Genomic DNA, 15,608 nt, shown 5'->3' on the forward strand with positions numbered 1-15,608 from the left:
ATATCATACTTGAATTCACCCCCTCCATCATTCTGCTTTATCCATCCTACCCCACCCCCAGTGTCTGGAATAGTTTCAACAGGTCTCATTTTTTCTATTTACATACATGTATACATAGTATTTGTACCATATTCACCCTCATACGCCCTTCCCCCACATCCTCCCCGCTTCCCACTGGTACTATCCCCCAGACAGGACTTGTTCTGCCCTCCTGTTCTCTGATTTTGTAAAAGAAAAAAAATGATATTTTTGTTTATTTAAAATAGCTATATAGAGAGTTTCCTTGTGGCATTTCCATGTGTATATGTATTATAACCTGAATTGGCCCATCTCCTCTATTTTTCTCCTTTCTACCTTAGTTCCCTTCTTTCTTACGGTGATTTCAACATGTTAAAACATTCTATATTCGTTCTTGCATAGGAAGTACATCATCCATATTCACTTCCTTAACTTCTTTGTTTTACCTTCCCTCTCTCAAATGTGACCTCCTCATAGTGTAACCTGTTTCTCATAATGTCACTTGTATTTGTATTAGGTCTATATTCCACGTAGAGAGAAAACATGCAACCTTTGACCTTCAGAACCTGGCTAACTTCACTTAAGATGATGTTCTTCAGTTCCGTCCATTTACCTGCAAGTGAAAAAAACTCATTCTTCTTTGTGGCTGAATAAATTTTCCTTGCATATAAATATCACATTTTCTTAATCCATTCATCAGTTGTGGGGCTTCTTGGCTGTTTCCATAGCTTGGCTATTATGAATAATGTATTTTGCAAAAAATTTTAAGTAAAAATAACTTTACTTTCATTTAGATTTAGATAATTTTTAAGCAAAGAATACACATTACACAGCCCATGGTTTTGTAGATCATATGTAAGTCAAAAGTGCCATAACTGTTCAGTCTCCTCTTCTTTTTTAACTTATTTTTCTCTAAGTATATAAACTTCAGCCAGAGACAGAACCAACACTAATGCTAATATAGTAAAAGTCCATGAACAAATTCTTGAATTTAGAGTTCTGTTTATGTTATTTATGAAAACATATTAAAAAGATTTAGTGGCTTGATTGCAGATATATTGAAACATTGATTAATCCTTACAGTTTACTAGAAATGTGTGACATTCAGCATCAAAACTTACTCATGGAAATTCAAATGACTGTTATAAACTGTATGATGAAATGACACAGTGCACTATCTGAACACTTTAAAGAATATAGATAGGAGATGCAAATAACATTATTTCAGACAGCCAAACAAGAACATTCTTTGTTTTAGTTACTTTGTTTTACTGTCTTTCCTGTTACTTACCTAAGAATTCACAATGTTTTATCTTTCCTTTCTTTACCACTCTTTTTTGGCCTTTCCCTTGGTCCTTTCCCTACCCTCTCTTCTCTATATCTCCAGTAATCTCCGCACATGTCTCTTGGCTACCTGGAAGTAAGATTTGACCTCCTAAAACAATGATTTTTGTTCCATTACAATGACTCTACTGTACCCCAGAATCAATATTCAGTTGAGATATGATCAAAACTATTGTAGGAAACTGAGGAGTCCACAATATAAAGTTAAGTTTCCAAATTATTTTGGCAAGAAATATAACCAGAAGTTGTTTGCTCAATTAGTTTGAAGCTGTACCTTGCCACTTTTGTGACTTGTCTTTCAGTTGCTGCAATCTGTATGTTTTGTAGACATTAATCTTGTACAGAAAGAACTACTCTCTCTCTGGTTGTCACATAGCAAGTTAGGCTATTGCCTGAATTTATTTATGCTAAGTAACTCTACGGCACCTTTCATTCCATTTCAACCTATCTTTTTTCATGTTATTTCTTTGGATAAGTAAAATATGGGGAAAGTGTTTAACTTTCCCCAGCAGAAAACCTCTACAATCCTACAATACTTTTTTTTAATCTCTAGTAAAATTTTGTGATATAATTCTTCTTGTTCAAAATCTGTTTCTCCTATTATTGGTGTGAGCATTTTTAGCCCAGGTAAAGTATCTTATTCTTCTCTATAACCACCATATTTAGTACAGTTAGTTCACTTATGGGAAATATTTAATAGCTACACATCTGTAAAAATATCTGCAAAATTGAGGGGAAAAATACCTAATACGCTAAGAAAGAAGCCCCACACAATAATATTAAACTGCTCCAAGAACCATGTGATTATATAATGCAGTAATTTAGCAAGATAGGCCCTATGCAAGGAGTTGGGAAAGATTACAGAGATGAACTGAGGATCAATGTCATCCTCTTAGCAAAGTGCTAAGAATGCCAGTGTGGGAAGCTGTGACTTTGATTAGGACATACAGGGAGATTGCATGGAAGAAGCTGATTTTGGTTTTTAAAATAGAAATGTGAAGTTTCTTCTTACTTGAAATGCAGGCTTTATATGCTTTCTCTTAGACACTGTTTTTGTTTTAATAACATTAGTTTTACCTGACTGCATAATAATACCTAGTTATAGTCTAAAATTTGAAAATTACATGAAAAGCACCCAAAACATTCATGAAAACCCCACAACCTCAAGATAATCACTGTTAACATTCCAGCATAAATCTAACCTTTTCTCCCTTAGGAGAAATGGGATTTACCTTTTTATAATTTTTTTTCAGTTGATTGTTAGCCAATAGTGTTAATTTTTTTTTCATGCTATGAATGATTTTGGTGGTTTGAGGGGACTCTACATTGTGAGTCTGATTAAAAATAGAAGCTCCATTCAGATCTTATATATACCCTCCCCTCCCCAGCTGTGTGGCACTGAAGAATCACTCAGTCTTTGGTGTACCATGGTCTTTTGTCATCTGTAAAAGTGAAAATAAGAAATAAATAAGACAGTATATAAAAAGTACTTTTTACAAGCATATAGTATCTAATAATTGGTAGGTTTTATTATTTTTATTTATTTTATTTGACCAATTTCCTCATAGTACCAAATTTTTTTATTATTGGAAAGGTTTTCATAAGGTGGCTGTCTCTCATTTCTGCCAAGATTACCTGCTCCAAAGAGCCCAAGTTATCTTACACAAAAACAATTCAAATTTTATTCATTTTCACTTAATTGTTCTCTACCTGTGAGATTGTATTCAACAAATGTGAAAGGGTCTATAGGGCCCAAAGAGTTTCGGTATTGAGTCATGATGGCATCAAGCACTGCCATGACGTACTTGGTACTTCATACTGAGCATTATTTCAGATACCATGAAGACCCTGAAATTCAGCTGCCTTAGAAAAGCCATAATGAGCAACATACTTTATTTCTATGCAATGTGAAATGTACCATCAGTTCCACTTAGACGCATGCCTTTCAAACAAGCAATTTAACTTTGATCTATTTAATTTGCTTTCCAGGTATGATTCTATATAGATAAGATTTTTTACTTAATCTTTCTTCATTCATGATACTCACCTATTTTATTTTTTTTGCCTACTCAGTGTTACAATGTCTGAATTATAGATCCAAGGAATTACATTGACTTGTACTTTAATATCATTATCCATGTAAGACAGCTCTTCTGTGTTGAAAGAGCATTCAAAACAGGAACCTTTATGCTGGGCACAGTGGCTCAAGTCTTACAATCCTAGCTACTTGGCAGGCTGAGATTGGAAGAATCATGGTTTGAGACTGGCCCCCATTTCAGCCAATGACTAGGCATGGTGGCATATACCTGTCATCCCAGCTATAGTGAGAAGCATAAATAGGAGAGTTGTGGTCCAGGACCTCCTGGATATAAAGCAAGACCCTATCTCAAAAAATAACCCAAGCAAAAAGGGCTGGTGGGTGTGGTTCAAGTGGTAGAGCACTTGCCTACCAAGCCCAAGGCCCTGGTACTACAAAAAAAAAAAAGAAATGTTTCTAAATATTTTGATCTAATATTCATTTAATAATACTATTTTATGCATAAATATCACCACTAAAATTTTTAAATATTCATATTGTAATGCATAAATAAATTAATATATATTCAGTAGCTTATTTCCCTTGGGTTTTATGTTAATGTTTTAGAAGTCCTAAATTTCTATAATGAATACACTTCATTAGGAAATTTCTGAAGTTGTTTAGATTTTTAGTTTCTCTTTAGAAAATTATATATCACTATAGGGTAACTTATAAAAGCAAAAGAAAACTGCAAATGAGTCTGAAGTCTAATATTTACTTTGTTGTTATTGAGATAGGAAAACTGAAAACAGTTCTTAAATGAATAATGAAATATCTAAGTTCATAAAAAATGTATTTGGGGCCTTTATCATCTGTATTTTAAGATATAGTTTAAATTTTTGCTTAACTATCCTTTTCCTGTGCATACTCTGTTTTCCTAAATTTCATCTTATTTTTCTTTCCTCCTGAATGTATCGATTCAGAAATTCTCCCTTTGAACATGACAGTGGGTGGTCCTCAGAACTGATCCCTAACTCCTTGAACACTAATTCTGTTTTAAGTCTTACTTTGCATAGGAAAAAAAAAATAACTTGAAGCTGTATATGCTCCCATCTGAAGTCTTCAGTAGTAAAATTACAAATTTAGTTTGCTGCCAGCACAGCATTGCGGGGGGATCTGCTGAAAAAAAGAAAACATAGCCCCTTGGGACCTCCCAACAATTGCAGCCACTATGCCCCTTCCTTATTGCCTCCTTTGAGTTGCCACACTGTTGAATTCCAACAACAGTGATTCCTATTGGACTCCCCCGCATGCCCCCAGTGGAAAATATTAGACACTAGTTAAATACATCAGAAAGAATGAAATTGATGGAAAGGTGGTGGAGGAAGTAAGTCAATAAAGGAAACTCATACAAGAGGCAAAGGAAAATTTCCAAGTTGATAAGACAACACAAAAAATTCGTTGGGCTCCAGGAGAAAGGGACAAACCCAATGCGCTCCCATTCCCCAGACTGCCTCTCATCCTGACTAGTGCAGGGTTTCTGCCGCTGTAGCTACTCTTACTCTTCTGTCAACACACTGCTCACTCTACCAAAGACTTCCATGGCTACCTGAAAATTCCCAGATGGAATGCAAATTCCTTAGCTTCATAAATCAGTGCCAGCCACCATCTAGATCTACCTGTGACATTATCTTCCACTCTTTCCCCCATCTTTTTCTCCCACCAGTTGAGACTGCTTACTTTGCTCTAAACATGGCTTCTGGCTCTCACATCTCACATGTCTTTGGCATGGGATTGAGCTGTCATCTTTGTCAGTTGAAATGAAGCTTCCTGATCACAGCAGCCCAAGACTGTGCAGCGCTCTGTACCTCTCCTGCTGCCTCCTATTGGCTTTTGCTCTTGCTCTCACACATTCCTGGTATAACAAAGAACTCATCTCTGCCTCTTTATTTCCTCTGTACTGCCTAGCATGTTACTGCCTTCCTTATAGGACCTGAATAATGAAGATATATTGGATCAATTTTAGGAAAAAAATGAATTAAAATTAGGTAGTGTGATACAAAGTTCATATTTTTATGCCTAACTTTATATTTCCTAATGTCTAGAAGCAAAAATCAGCATAGAAATGAGCTCAAGTGGTAGAGCACTTGTCTGGCAAGCACAAGGCACTGAGTTTAATCCCATGCAGTACCACCAGAAAAAAAGAAAGAAAAGAAAAAATCAATATATGAGTATTTGTTATTAAATGGAGACTTTCATTATGTGTAGGAGTGAAATTTAGTCAGTGGATCCAACAAAAACAGTACCTCTTACCTCTGGCATGGTACTTGTGGTCATCTGACCATTGTCATCCAGGCCCCAAATCCAGTGCCACAGGTTTCCCAGGCCTGTGACTACACCATGGAAAGAAGGACTTTTGTGCTCCTGGGCCTCCTGGATTCTTTTGTATAGATATCCCTCTTAAGAATGTAATTCCTACAGGAGGCTCACATCTGTAGTCCTAAATTACTTAGGATGCTGATACTGAGTGGATTACAGTTTGATACAAGCACAGGCAAAAAAGTTCTGAAGACCCCATCTCAATGGATATGATGACACATGCCTGCCATCCCGTCCTAAAACAGGAAGCCTAAAATAGGAGGATCACAATCCATGCTGGCCTGGACAAAAGGCACAACTCTATCTCCAAAAAGCAAAAAGGGCTTGGAGTAGTGGCTCAAGTGCCTGCCCAGCAAGCATAAACCCTGAGTTCAAACTCCAGTACCACAAAAAACAAAAAAGAATGTAATTCCTTTCCAATACATTTTATACATCAAATTACCAGTGATACTTAGATTTTTTTTAATAGCAGACTAAAACGCTAAAAATACCCAGTTGACGATGTTTATGGGAAAAGGTGTTATGTTTTTCTTCCACTTAACTTTTCTGTGTGAACTAAATCCAAATGTATCTGAATTTTCATAATTCAAAGAAGATATCTGTGCCAACATTCTGAGAACGAGTCGCTGCCAAGCAAAACCTGACAGTATATTGCTTAGTGACACTCAGTCATTAAAAGCTGTGCACAGAGTGGTCAACTTTCTTAAACTGAATTCATATACAAATATGACCTCTCCTCAATTAAAATTACAGCGTATATATTAGACCTCTCTCTAGAGTCTATGGAATGTTCAGGAAAAATATAGCTGAGCTTGACCTTAAGTACCTCACCTCATTATTTTTTTGTCATTTCCAGCTACCAGTCGCTCCAAAGAAAACAACTTTCTTGTTTCTTTTAGTTTTGTGTGTACCCTGAGCTTATTCCCAGTTGCTGCTATAGAAAGCCGAAATGGTTCCAAACACTGCTATTGTTTCCTTTCTTTTTCTCTGTAACTAATGTTTAAACATCAAAGATACTCAGGTGCTTTTATGTTGTAGGGTCTATGTGTGTAAGACCATATTTTCCCTAAAGGTATTTGTCCAGGATTTTTTTTTTCATCTCAGTTGTTAGCCTTCTTTTTAGGAGTCATGTCACTAGTAGCCTTTTGATTTCATAGGATCACTGGCAGTTATGTGGAGGAAGAACTAGAGTGGGGCCATCTTAAATGCAGGAGCATGAGTTAGATTTTTTAAAATACTTCTTTAGACATTTAACAAAAAAAAGTCCTGCCATGATCTTTCATCAAAATTCATGCTGTGTTGACCAGCAGACTGGGAAATTTTTTTTGACTGAAGCATGTTGTCCTGGGCTTATCCTATGGCTGAAACTAAAAACTAATCTGCTTCCATCAAGACCTTTTATTATCTGACAATACCCATGTATCTGCTATGATAGCTCTTATAGGATGTTTTCAAATTTTTATCCAGTCAAGAGGGAATGTTTCATGAGATTCACTTTTAGTTAGTTCTGTAAAGTTGCATATGATACAAAGGAAAATATTGAACTATGCACTTGTGTCATAGAAATATTTTTCTTAAAGTGACAGTTTTCTTTCCTTATACTTAATAAATATATAAAACACTATTTATTTTCATTTAAATATATATCCTAAAGAACTATCATGATTTTTTTTTTCACAGAACTGGGGTTTAAACTCAGGGCTTCATGCTACCAAAGAAGACACTCTACTGCTTGAATCACACCTCCAGTTCATTTTGCTCTGGTTATTTTGGAGATGAGGTTCTCACATATTATTTGCCCAGGCCGGCCTAGAACCTTGATCATCCTGATCTGAGCCTCCCATGTAGTTAGGATTATAGACATGAGCTACCAATTCCCAGCTATGTTTTGTTTGTTTGTTTGCTTATATGTTTGTTTTGTGGTACTGGTGCTTGAACACAGGGCTTTCACCTTGAATCACTCTACCAGTCCTATTTTTGTGAAGGGTTTTTCAAGATAGGGTCTCACAAACTATTTATTTACCTGGCCTAGCTTCAAACCACGATCCTCCTGATCTCTGCCTCCTGAGTAGCTAGGATTACATCCATGAGCCACCAGGCATCCAGCAATATGTTTGTTTTTAATTTACATGAAGTTAAAACCAATTTCCTTAACTGCAGTCCATGGTAGTATTCAAAGTAGTAAATATCTGAATGACCGCAAAAGAAATCCAGATATTACCAATAGCAGCAATGCTATATAGATAAATAAAAATATGAGTCAAGATATTCAATTGGTAAACATTACAGTAAATACACAAAAATGTTGAAGGTCTTTCTCATTTGAGCAATCTTTTTTTCTTTTGTGGTACTGGGGTTTGAACCAGAGGCCTTGTGCTTGCTAGGCAGGTGCTCTGCCTCTTGAGCCACACCCCAGGCAGCCCTGAGGTATTTCTAATTTGATATTGTAATCTCATAAGGAGAGTATGCTAAATGAATTGCATCTTCAAATTGTATTTCATTCTTTATTGAAAGAAAAATAAGGAACAGCAATTTAGAGTCAAAAATAATGCCACAAACCAAATTTAGCTTTAACTACTGTTTAAGAACAAATAAACTTCTCAGCCCAGGTCAGGGCTCTCTGATCTCACATTTAAAGCTTCTTATCCTCCAACTGAATGAAATGGCGTTTTTTCAAATGTTCAGCAGACCTTTTACCATTTGATAGGACCATTATTTTTAAGAAGGTTTAAATGTGGTCTGGAAAACTATATTGACTCTATGTGGCATATTTGCTATTCTTAGCCTGGTGAAATAAGCTGGAAGTGAATGAATAATGCAGGTTAGAAAGAAAACAGATGCTAGATACTATGAATAGAAAGGTTTTCCAGCAGCGAGACTTTCATTATAGGACTAGATTTTTGTTGGCACATTTGGCATTATGATGATTATTGTTTTTCTCTCCAGCTGTTACACATTTGCATCGAAGGTTGGGGCAATTGGCGCTGGTCAGAGCCCTTCAGTGTGGACCATGCTGGGTCGTTTATTAGAACAATTCAGTACAAGGGTCGAACTGCTTCACTCATCATCAAAGTTCAGCAACTCAGTGGAGTGCAAAAACAGGTAAGCTTCATTATGTTCATGACCCACACAACTCCTAAATATTTTATATCTTAGAGATCAAACTTAAACGAAATACAATCGATAATAAAAATCACAGTGGTTATGCCTAGTCATGCCTACTGCTACTATGGCTGTGAACGTTTAATGAGTGCTTGTTGATGATACCAGTGATGATATGGTCTCAACCCCATTGTGCCACATCTTTTACAAGAGCTGCTAACGAGCAGTAAAATTTGCTGATTTTAGTTTCACCTCTTCTCCCTGTCACCACCTAATTTCTGTTGGAGGTGCTAATGAGCTGTGAAATAGCCAAAGGGCCTTTACTGAGAAGGATAAGCACCAAAGGGTGGTGGGGATTCTAGATAATCCACCAATGGATAACCAGGAGTTGGTTCTCATGCATGTGACAACAGTCTGTTTGAAAGTGTATGATACAGAGAGGCCTAGGTCTCCTGCAAGCATTTCTTTTTCTAGGAGTTAATATTAACTGCAGTAAAAACCCACTGCAGTCAAACTCTTGGCATATAAAACCTCAGCTCTCAGCACATACTTTTATGTATTTTATAAAACTTCCTTTTGGCTGTTTTTGAAGTTCTAAGGCTGCAAAGGGAAAAAAAAGTGTCTAACACTTTTTTGGGTGTGTTCTTAAGATGTGAAAATGTGGTTTCTAAAGTATGTTTTTCAAGCGTGGAGCATATGACAAGAGTAGAAAGAAAAAAAAGGAAGTATTAAAATCTGAAACCGGCTTCACTGCACACATAATAACTGGATTTGTCATAAGAGTTTTAACATATACATCTGCATCTGGGTTGTTAACAAGCAACCCAGAGCTTATGTGAACTGGAGACATGATAGGAACAACACTCAGTCCCTGGAAAGAAAGGGAGAGCTCCACTTACCAAGCAGCAGGGGCTCATCTATTGCTGTATGCCAAGAAACAAGCAGGAAGCAACTGGCAAGAGGAACAGTAGGCCTGTAGCATGTACATTCTTGGTCTGCACCTAATCAGGGGAACTGGACTTGTGTTCTCATTGTTGTGGGCAACAGAAAGGAAAAGAAAACTGTAGCAAAGAAGTCAGAAAAGAAGTGTGGAAGAGTTTTCCCAATAAACTGGTCATTCCTATCAGTTTATCCATTGCCTACAGTGATACAGGGTAAAACGGAAGACACCAAGTATGTGACACAATCTTTACTCTTAAATTGCAAATTTATGTAATCCCAGTCACATATACAACTGACATTAAGTGTCAAGGGAATTTCTAGGCTTCACAAGAAGATGTGGCTTGAGCAAAGCTTTGGAAAATACGTAGCATTTGAATGAAGAAAGAGCATTCCAAGGAGACAATAGAATGTAAACAAAAACACAAGTGTAGGATAAATGAGTTTTATTGAAAGATTAATGAGAGGAGGGACCAGCTTACTGGTATGAGCTTTGAAGTAGAGTCCTAAGAGATGAAACCATCACTGACTCCCATCTGCCCTCAGAGCTCTCTTACATGGTTCCACTATCAATAAATACCTGCCCAATAAATGCATACTGGTTTTCTGATTCTGTAACTCATGGTTTTCCAGAATTGCCTCATACACCCTCTCATTCACTAGCATGTCTGAGAAATGGTCATTCAGCTTCTGTTTGAATAGTTCAAGCAGCAAGAGGCCCATTCCTTACATGTGCCCTTTCTGTAGTTGATTTCTACCAGGTATTAGGAAGTTCTTTACACAATTTGGACTGAAATCTTTTACCATTCCACCAGCTTTTATTATTCTCCAAAATTGTGAGACATACACAGGCAGCAAACAACTTGTGAGGACTCCACAAATGCCCTATGTATTACAGCTCTTTAAAAACATGAGGGCAGCATGTTTCCCCTCGGTTCCCTTCTCTTTAGGCCAGCGGTTCTCAAACTCCAATGTGCATCAGAACCCCTGGAGGACTTGTCGGAACATAGACTGCTGGATCCTACCCCGCAGAGTCTCAGATCCAGCAAGGTCTTAGGTGTAGCCTAATAATTTGCACTTCTAACAAGTTCCCAGTGATACTGAGATCCTGGTCCTGGGCATCTAAATTTTTCCAATTGGTTCAACTCATTTGCATTTGGTTGCTAGAACATTTACCAGTGAGTGAAGTGGCAGGTCCTTCCATGGAGAAATGATTTTAATGATTTTTTGATTATAGGCAATCTGTATGTATCCCCTGTGTGTTCTTCAGCAAGGTATTTAACATCTTTGTGAATCAGTTTCTCTATCTAGAAAATGAGGACAGTTGTAGTGCCTTCCTCAGGAAGTTAATCTGAGTATTAAGTGAATTTTTGTACAAAGTGCTTACAGTGTTCCTCACCCACTGACATAGCTCAGTAAGCTTCGGGTATAGTTATTATAATGACAAGTTCTCAAGCATAAGTGACACTATATGGACTTTTTGTGTTTTTACAGTAGTGCCTCATTCTGGCATGGATATGTGTTTTCAAGGAATGATGTTAAATTTCAGGGATAAATTAATCTACACAATATATACCATATCCTATTCTATCTTATAATATCCCGCACAGATGTTATGCATTGCAGCAGTATACCAAATGTCAAAAAGTTGGTCATTTGAAGAATACATTTCTAAAAACTTTGCCAAAAAGTTTTTTCTCTCCTTTTCCCTCCCCTCCCTTCTCACTCACACAAACAAGCAAATATTTCAACTACACTTTTTTTTACAAGTGATATTGTAGCATCTTTTTTTTAAATTTTTATTGTTTTGTTATTCATATGTGCATACAAGGCTTGGGTCATTTCTCCCCGCTGTCCCTACCCCCTCCCTTACTACCCACCCCGCTCCCTTCCTTTCCCCCGCCACCCCCTCGATGCCCGGTAGAAACTATTTTGCCCTTATCTCTAATTTTGTTGAAGAGAGAGTATAAGCGATAATATGAAGGAACAAGGGTTTTTGCTAGTTGAGATAAGGATAGCTATACAGGGAGTTGACTCACATTAATTTCCTGTGCATGTGTGTTACCTTCTAGGTTAATTCCTTTTGATCTAACCTTTTCTCTAGTTCCGGGTCCCCTTCTCCTATTGGCCTCGGTTGCTTTTAAGGTATCTGCTTTAGTTTCTCTGCGTTGAGGGCAACAAATGCTAGCTAATTTTTTAGGTGTCTTACCTATCCTCACCCCTCCCTTGTGTGCTCTCACTTTTATCATGTGCTCAAAGTCCAATCCCCTTGTTGTGTTTGCCCTTGATCTAATGTCCGCATATAAGGGAGAACATAAAATTTTTGGTTTTTTGGGCCAGGCTAACCTCACTCAGAATGATGTTCTCCAATTCCATCCATTTACCAGTGAATGATAATATTTCATTCTTCTTCGTGGCTGCATAAAATTCCATTGTGTATAGATACCACATTTTCTTGATCCATTCGTCATTAGTGGGGCATCTTGGCTGTTTCCATAACTTGGCTATTGTGATCAATTACATTTAATTTTTTTTATTAGGGTAGTTTAACTAGCATCCAGATTAGGTCTAGTTAAAGCGCAGCAAAGAGAGGATTTCCTCAATTGGTGAGATTAAGAGGGAAGAAAGGAATCAAGCTTTCAGAAAAGCTTCATGGATTCTTGCCTCCCTCACGTCTTGGCTTCTTTCCTTCTACTCCACCTGGAAATGTGCAGTAAACTGCAGCTATCTAATTACCAAGACTTATTTGGGGAGGTGAGTGTATACAGATCCCTGATGTACCTTACCCACATTAATATGCCCCAAGATGATAAAGAATTTGCTAAAGCTCTTTATAATATTGATGTTTTGTTGTCTGTGCTCTGCCTTTCTTATACTTCTCTCATTTCCTCCAGTCAAATGAAAAATTACCATATGCAAAATTTCCCAGAAACTTTGTACATTCTGCAACTGCTCACGAACACATATTTGCTTTCATGTTTCCCCATTTCTTCATTAAAGAAACCTTTATCATTCTAAAAGCTCAAATGTGTGTATATTTGTATCTTTATACATACACTTTTAATCATGGTTAAGATATCATTTTCCAGTGCATCTGGTGCTCTGGAATTATTCTTTACTATCACTATTCTTCTTGGCACTGATCTAGTAAGAGTTCTGAAACCTGCTAAGTAAAATCATATGTGGAAATCTTCAGTACACATCTTTGTGGCTTGGGAAAAAGAAGGGAATTAGTGTGAAACCTGGAAATGTGTATTAAAGAGAACCCCTACATTAAAAAAAATTAAGTAGCTGTCTTCAACTGATAAATTAATCTTGAAATGCTAACCATAAATTTCAAAATAAAGGCTACTTTGAAGAAAAGCAGACAGAGCTCTCCTGAACCCTGCCACCATGAAAGAACACCCCTCCAGTGAATAGCCATTTTGGATTTTCCTTCACTCAAGCAACCTTCCCTTGCTGGACACTTTCAAGGATTTTCTTTCTTTTTTTTTTTTAAACCAAATTTGAAAGCCTATTTAGCAGGCTTTTTAGTTGAAAATGAAACTATAAAAACCCACCAAGAGGATCTTTGTCTCTAACAAAGTGAGTCCCAGATGGTTGCAGAGACTCTGTGGTTTCTTGAGAGACAGCAAAATTTTCTTCTAAAGCTTCTAGAGTCCAAAGGTTGTGAAGCAAGAGCCATGCACACATATTGCCAGTTCTGGGCAAATCAAGAGTAAGAACAGAGTTAAATATTGCCTCAAAGCTATCAAATGTCTAAAATTAGGTACTGCTGTGTAATTGTAAGATTTATCATGGGTGTCTAGTAATCCTTTGCATATGCTAAAGAAAGGCTTGCCTACTTATTTAGGACTCATAGTTCAGTTGACTTTGAAAAGATTGTAATGGCTGGTGTATCTAGGAGAAGCCATCTAAAGAAATGAAGCTCCTTCTAAAGAAATTCAAACAAATAGATACTTGTAAAATAAATGTTTAAGAAAATGCTAAATTCCACTATTCAAATAACACCTGGTAAAATAACAGCGATGTTTAGTTTTTGGTCCACCAATGTGCAACGCTTGTTTTGGATGAAAAATAGTTCATTCAAAAATAGTTATTCATATTTATTTGTATGAATAATTAAAAATCATGATTATAGAGTAGCCGTGTCTTGATGACAGAAAATGTGTGGATTTGACTGCATTCAGCTTGAAGTTACAAAGTATGCTTTTTAAAATTCATAACAAGCTAGTGAGGCAGACCCTATCATTATTTCCATTTTACATTTATTATTTCACATTGTAAGAAGGAAGAAGGCAGGTTCAGTGTTGGTTAACTCAGCACATTGGTAGTATATCTGCTTCTCTGCCATCCCCCTCTATTTGTCTCCTGATCTCAAGATGGCTGCAGATGCTACATACATCCTCTCAACACCTTTCATAACAGAAAAAGAAAGCTTTCTCTCCTCGGATCATCTTCCTGACTCTCAAGGAATAAAATCTTCTCTAGAACCCTTTCTTTACTTTGCATATTATTAGCCAAAATAGAGTCCGATGTTCTCCCCAACCATTGGCAAAAGGGTATCAGGGTTACCAGGATTAGCTTGTTTCAATTACAGTACAGCTTCTGGGGGCCAAGGGAGGTATCCACCTCCCCTAAGTACTTGGCTAACTTTTGGTACCTACCAAATCAGAGTTTTTAACAATAAGATAAAAGAGAAACAGGCTATTGGGAAGGGAACCAATGATATCTGCCACATTTGTGTTTTGGTGGGCAGCCTTTGCTCTCTGTCTTAAAAAATCTAAGTCTTCTTAGTGGGTTGGCATTAATTTTATGAGAGACAGACTAGTATTATCAGAGTGATCCCCAACATAGATTCTGGGCCATTCTTTCTGGGTGCCAGCCAGTAAGTTACTCAATGTCTCTTACCTACATTTTATCTTTATCAATAAGGAGTTGTAGGAACACCTACTTTATAAAGTTGCTGTGAGAATAAAAGAGTTAAATTGTGAAAATGTTTTGTGTTAGGGTTCTCCAGAGAAAAAGAACCAGTATAGGTTATGGTAGAGGGGAACCACTGAGTGCTTGATTATAAATTGATTCACATGACTATGGAGACAGAAGTCCCAATATCTGCAGTTAGCAAGCTAGACAGCCAATGTGTAGTTTCAGTCTGAGTCTGAAGGCCTGAGAGCCAGCCAAAAACTTCAAGACCCAAGAAGAGCCAGTATTTCAGTTTAAGTTCAAAGGCCAGAAGACCAGTGTCCCAAGCAGTCAGGCAAAATGAGCTCCCTCTTACTCAGTACTTTTTTTTCTATTCAGGTCTTCAGTTGGTTCAGATGATGTCCATTGACACTGGAGAGGGCAAGCTGTTTTACTCAGTCTGCCAATTCAAATGTAGTGCCTTCTAGAAACATCCTCACACACATTCATAATTGTGTTAGACTAAACATCTGGGCACTCAATGACCCAGACACATTAAAAGTAACCATCACATGCTTACTCTTTTATAATTTGGAACAATATTAAAAATAAGAAATCTAGTTTATAAAAATACTGTTTCCTCAATAATGACGAATATTCATATTATGGAAAAATTTGTTAAGATTTGTTTTCTAAAAGCATTCACTGCATGGTGTAGTGGCTCAAGCAGAAAGAGCACCTGCCTAGCAAATGTGAGGCCCTGAGTTCAAAGCCCAGTGCCGCCAAAAAATATATATATATATTCACTGCGTGAGAGTACATTTTGTAGTGTATTCTCAATTTTAAGCAACTTAAGAAGCATTTCTAAATACCTACTATGAACTATACTCTTAGCGGTGTGCAA

The 15,608-nt window shown here is 37.0% G+C and overlaps 1 protein-coding gene across 4 annotated transcripts in view; it reads left to right on the forward strand.

Moving 5' to 3' along the window:
* Positions 1–15,608, forward strand: part of Vps13b (vacuolar protein sorting 13 homolog B) — a 699,658-nt gene that overhangs the window by 629,014 nt on the left and 55,036 nt on the right. For all 4 annotated transcript variants that reach the window (XM_074068910.1, XM_074068912.1, XM_074068909.1 and 1 more), the window contains exon 44: positions 8,705–8,860. In XM_074068910.1, coding sequence (XP_073925011.1) covers positions 8,705–8,860 — 156 coding nt within the window. The remainder of the gene's footprint in view (positions 1–8,704; positions 8,861–15,608) is intronic.

The sequence above is a fragment of the Castor canadensis genome, chromosome 3 (genome assembly GCF_047511655.1).
Source record: "Castor canadensis chromosome 3, mCasCan1.hap1v2, whole genome shotgun sequence".
Lineage (NCBI taxonomy): Eukaryota > Metazoa > Chordata > Mammalia > Rodentia > Castoridae > Castor > Castor canadensis.